At 68.2% G+C, this 1,403-nt stretch overlaps 1 protein-coding gene across 1 annotated transcript; it reads left to right on the plus strand.

Annotated features, from left to right (window-relative positions):
- Positions 1-251: 251 nt before the first annotated feature.
- EMIHUDRAFT_124637 (hypothetical protein) lies at positions 252-553 on the plus strand (the record flags this gene model as incomplete). The annotated part of the gene is made up of 1 exon (XM_005764103.1): positions 252-553. A coding segment is annotated over one exon (302 nt), but the record flags the coding sequence as incomplete, so codon positions are not given.
- Positions 554-1,403: the final 850 nt, after the last annotated feature.

Raw genomic sequence — 1,403 nt, forward strand, 5'->3', positions numbered from 1 at the left:
GACCTCGCCGTTGATCAGCGTCGACAACGGTGGGCGCACGCGCTCGCTTGGGCCGCTGCGACGCGAGACCACTCTCGTTCGCGAACCAGCGGCGCCCCTTGCGATCGTATGGCATTTGTTCTGCAGCAACTTCTCCGCCAGGGTCGCAGGCCTACTGTCTGAATACGTTTTCCACGTATTCCAAATCTTACCTTATATTTCCCCGCGGCCGGTTTTCCGTTTCAGCAGAGTGAAGCCGCCACCCAGCACACATGTACATGGACATGGACATGGACATGGACATGGACATGGACATGGACATGGACATGGTGCCCCTCGGCAAGGAGCGCGCTCCGGCGCCGTCCACGACGTCGTCCGCCGCCGAGGATGCGGCGCCGGCGCAGCACTCGCGTAGGCGCGCCGGCGTCATCCGGCAGGCGCAGCCGGAGGCGCCTGGGCATCAGCTCGCCGCCTCGCACGCTGCTGCAGAGAAGCGCAAGGCCAACAAGATGACGCCGACGGAGCGCAAGGCGAAGCGCACGGCCGACCAACAGCGGCGGCGGGCCGCCGCCCGGTTCAGCATGGCGAGCACTCCCCGCCTCCTCTCGCCGCCTCCTCTCACCGCCTCCTCTCGCCGCCTCCTCTCGCCGCCTCCACTCACCGCCTCCTCTCGCCGCCTCCTCTCGCCGCCTCCACTCACCGCCTCCTCTCGCCGCCTCCTCTCGCCGCCTCCACTCACCGCCTCCTCTCGCCGCCTCCTCTCGCCGCCTCCACTCACCGCCTCCTCTCACCGCCTCCTCTTACCGCCTCCTCTCGCCGCCTCCTCTCACCGCCTCCTCTCCCCGCCTCCTCTCATCGCCTCCTCTCGCCGCCTCCTCTCCCCGCCGCCTCCTCTCCCCGCCTCCTCTCAGCGCCTCCTCTCACCGCCTCCTCTCACCGCCTCCTCTCGCCGCCTCCTCTCACCGCTTCCTCTCGCCGCCTCCTCTCGCCCTCAGGACACCGAGAAGGTGAGCGAGGACCCCGAGACGGTGATTGCATCGCTGCTAGACTCACCCTCACCCTCACCACCCCTCACCCCTCACCCCTCACCCCTCACCCCTCACCCTCACCCCTCACCCCTCACCCCTCACCCCTCACCCCTCACCCCTCACCCCTCCCCCCTCACCCTCACACTCACCCTCACCCCCACCCTCACCCACTCTCTCACCCACCCCCTCACCCTCACCCTCACCCTCACCCTCACCCTCACCCTCACCCTCACCCTCACCCTCACCCTCACCCTCACCCTCACCCTCACCCTCACCCTCACCCTCACCCTCACCCTCACCCTCACCCTCACCCTCACCCTCACCCTCACCCTCACCCTCACCCTCACCCTCACCCTCACCCTCACCCTCACCCTCACCCTCACCCTCACCCTCACC

Source organism: Emiliania huxleyi (assembly GCF_000372725.1).
Source record: "Emiliania huxleyi CCMP1516 unplaced genomic scaffold EMIHUscaffold_6039, whole genome shotgun sequence".
NCBI lineage: Eukaryota > Haptophyta > Isochrysidales > Noelaerhabdaceae > Emiliania > Emiliania huxleyi.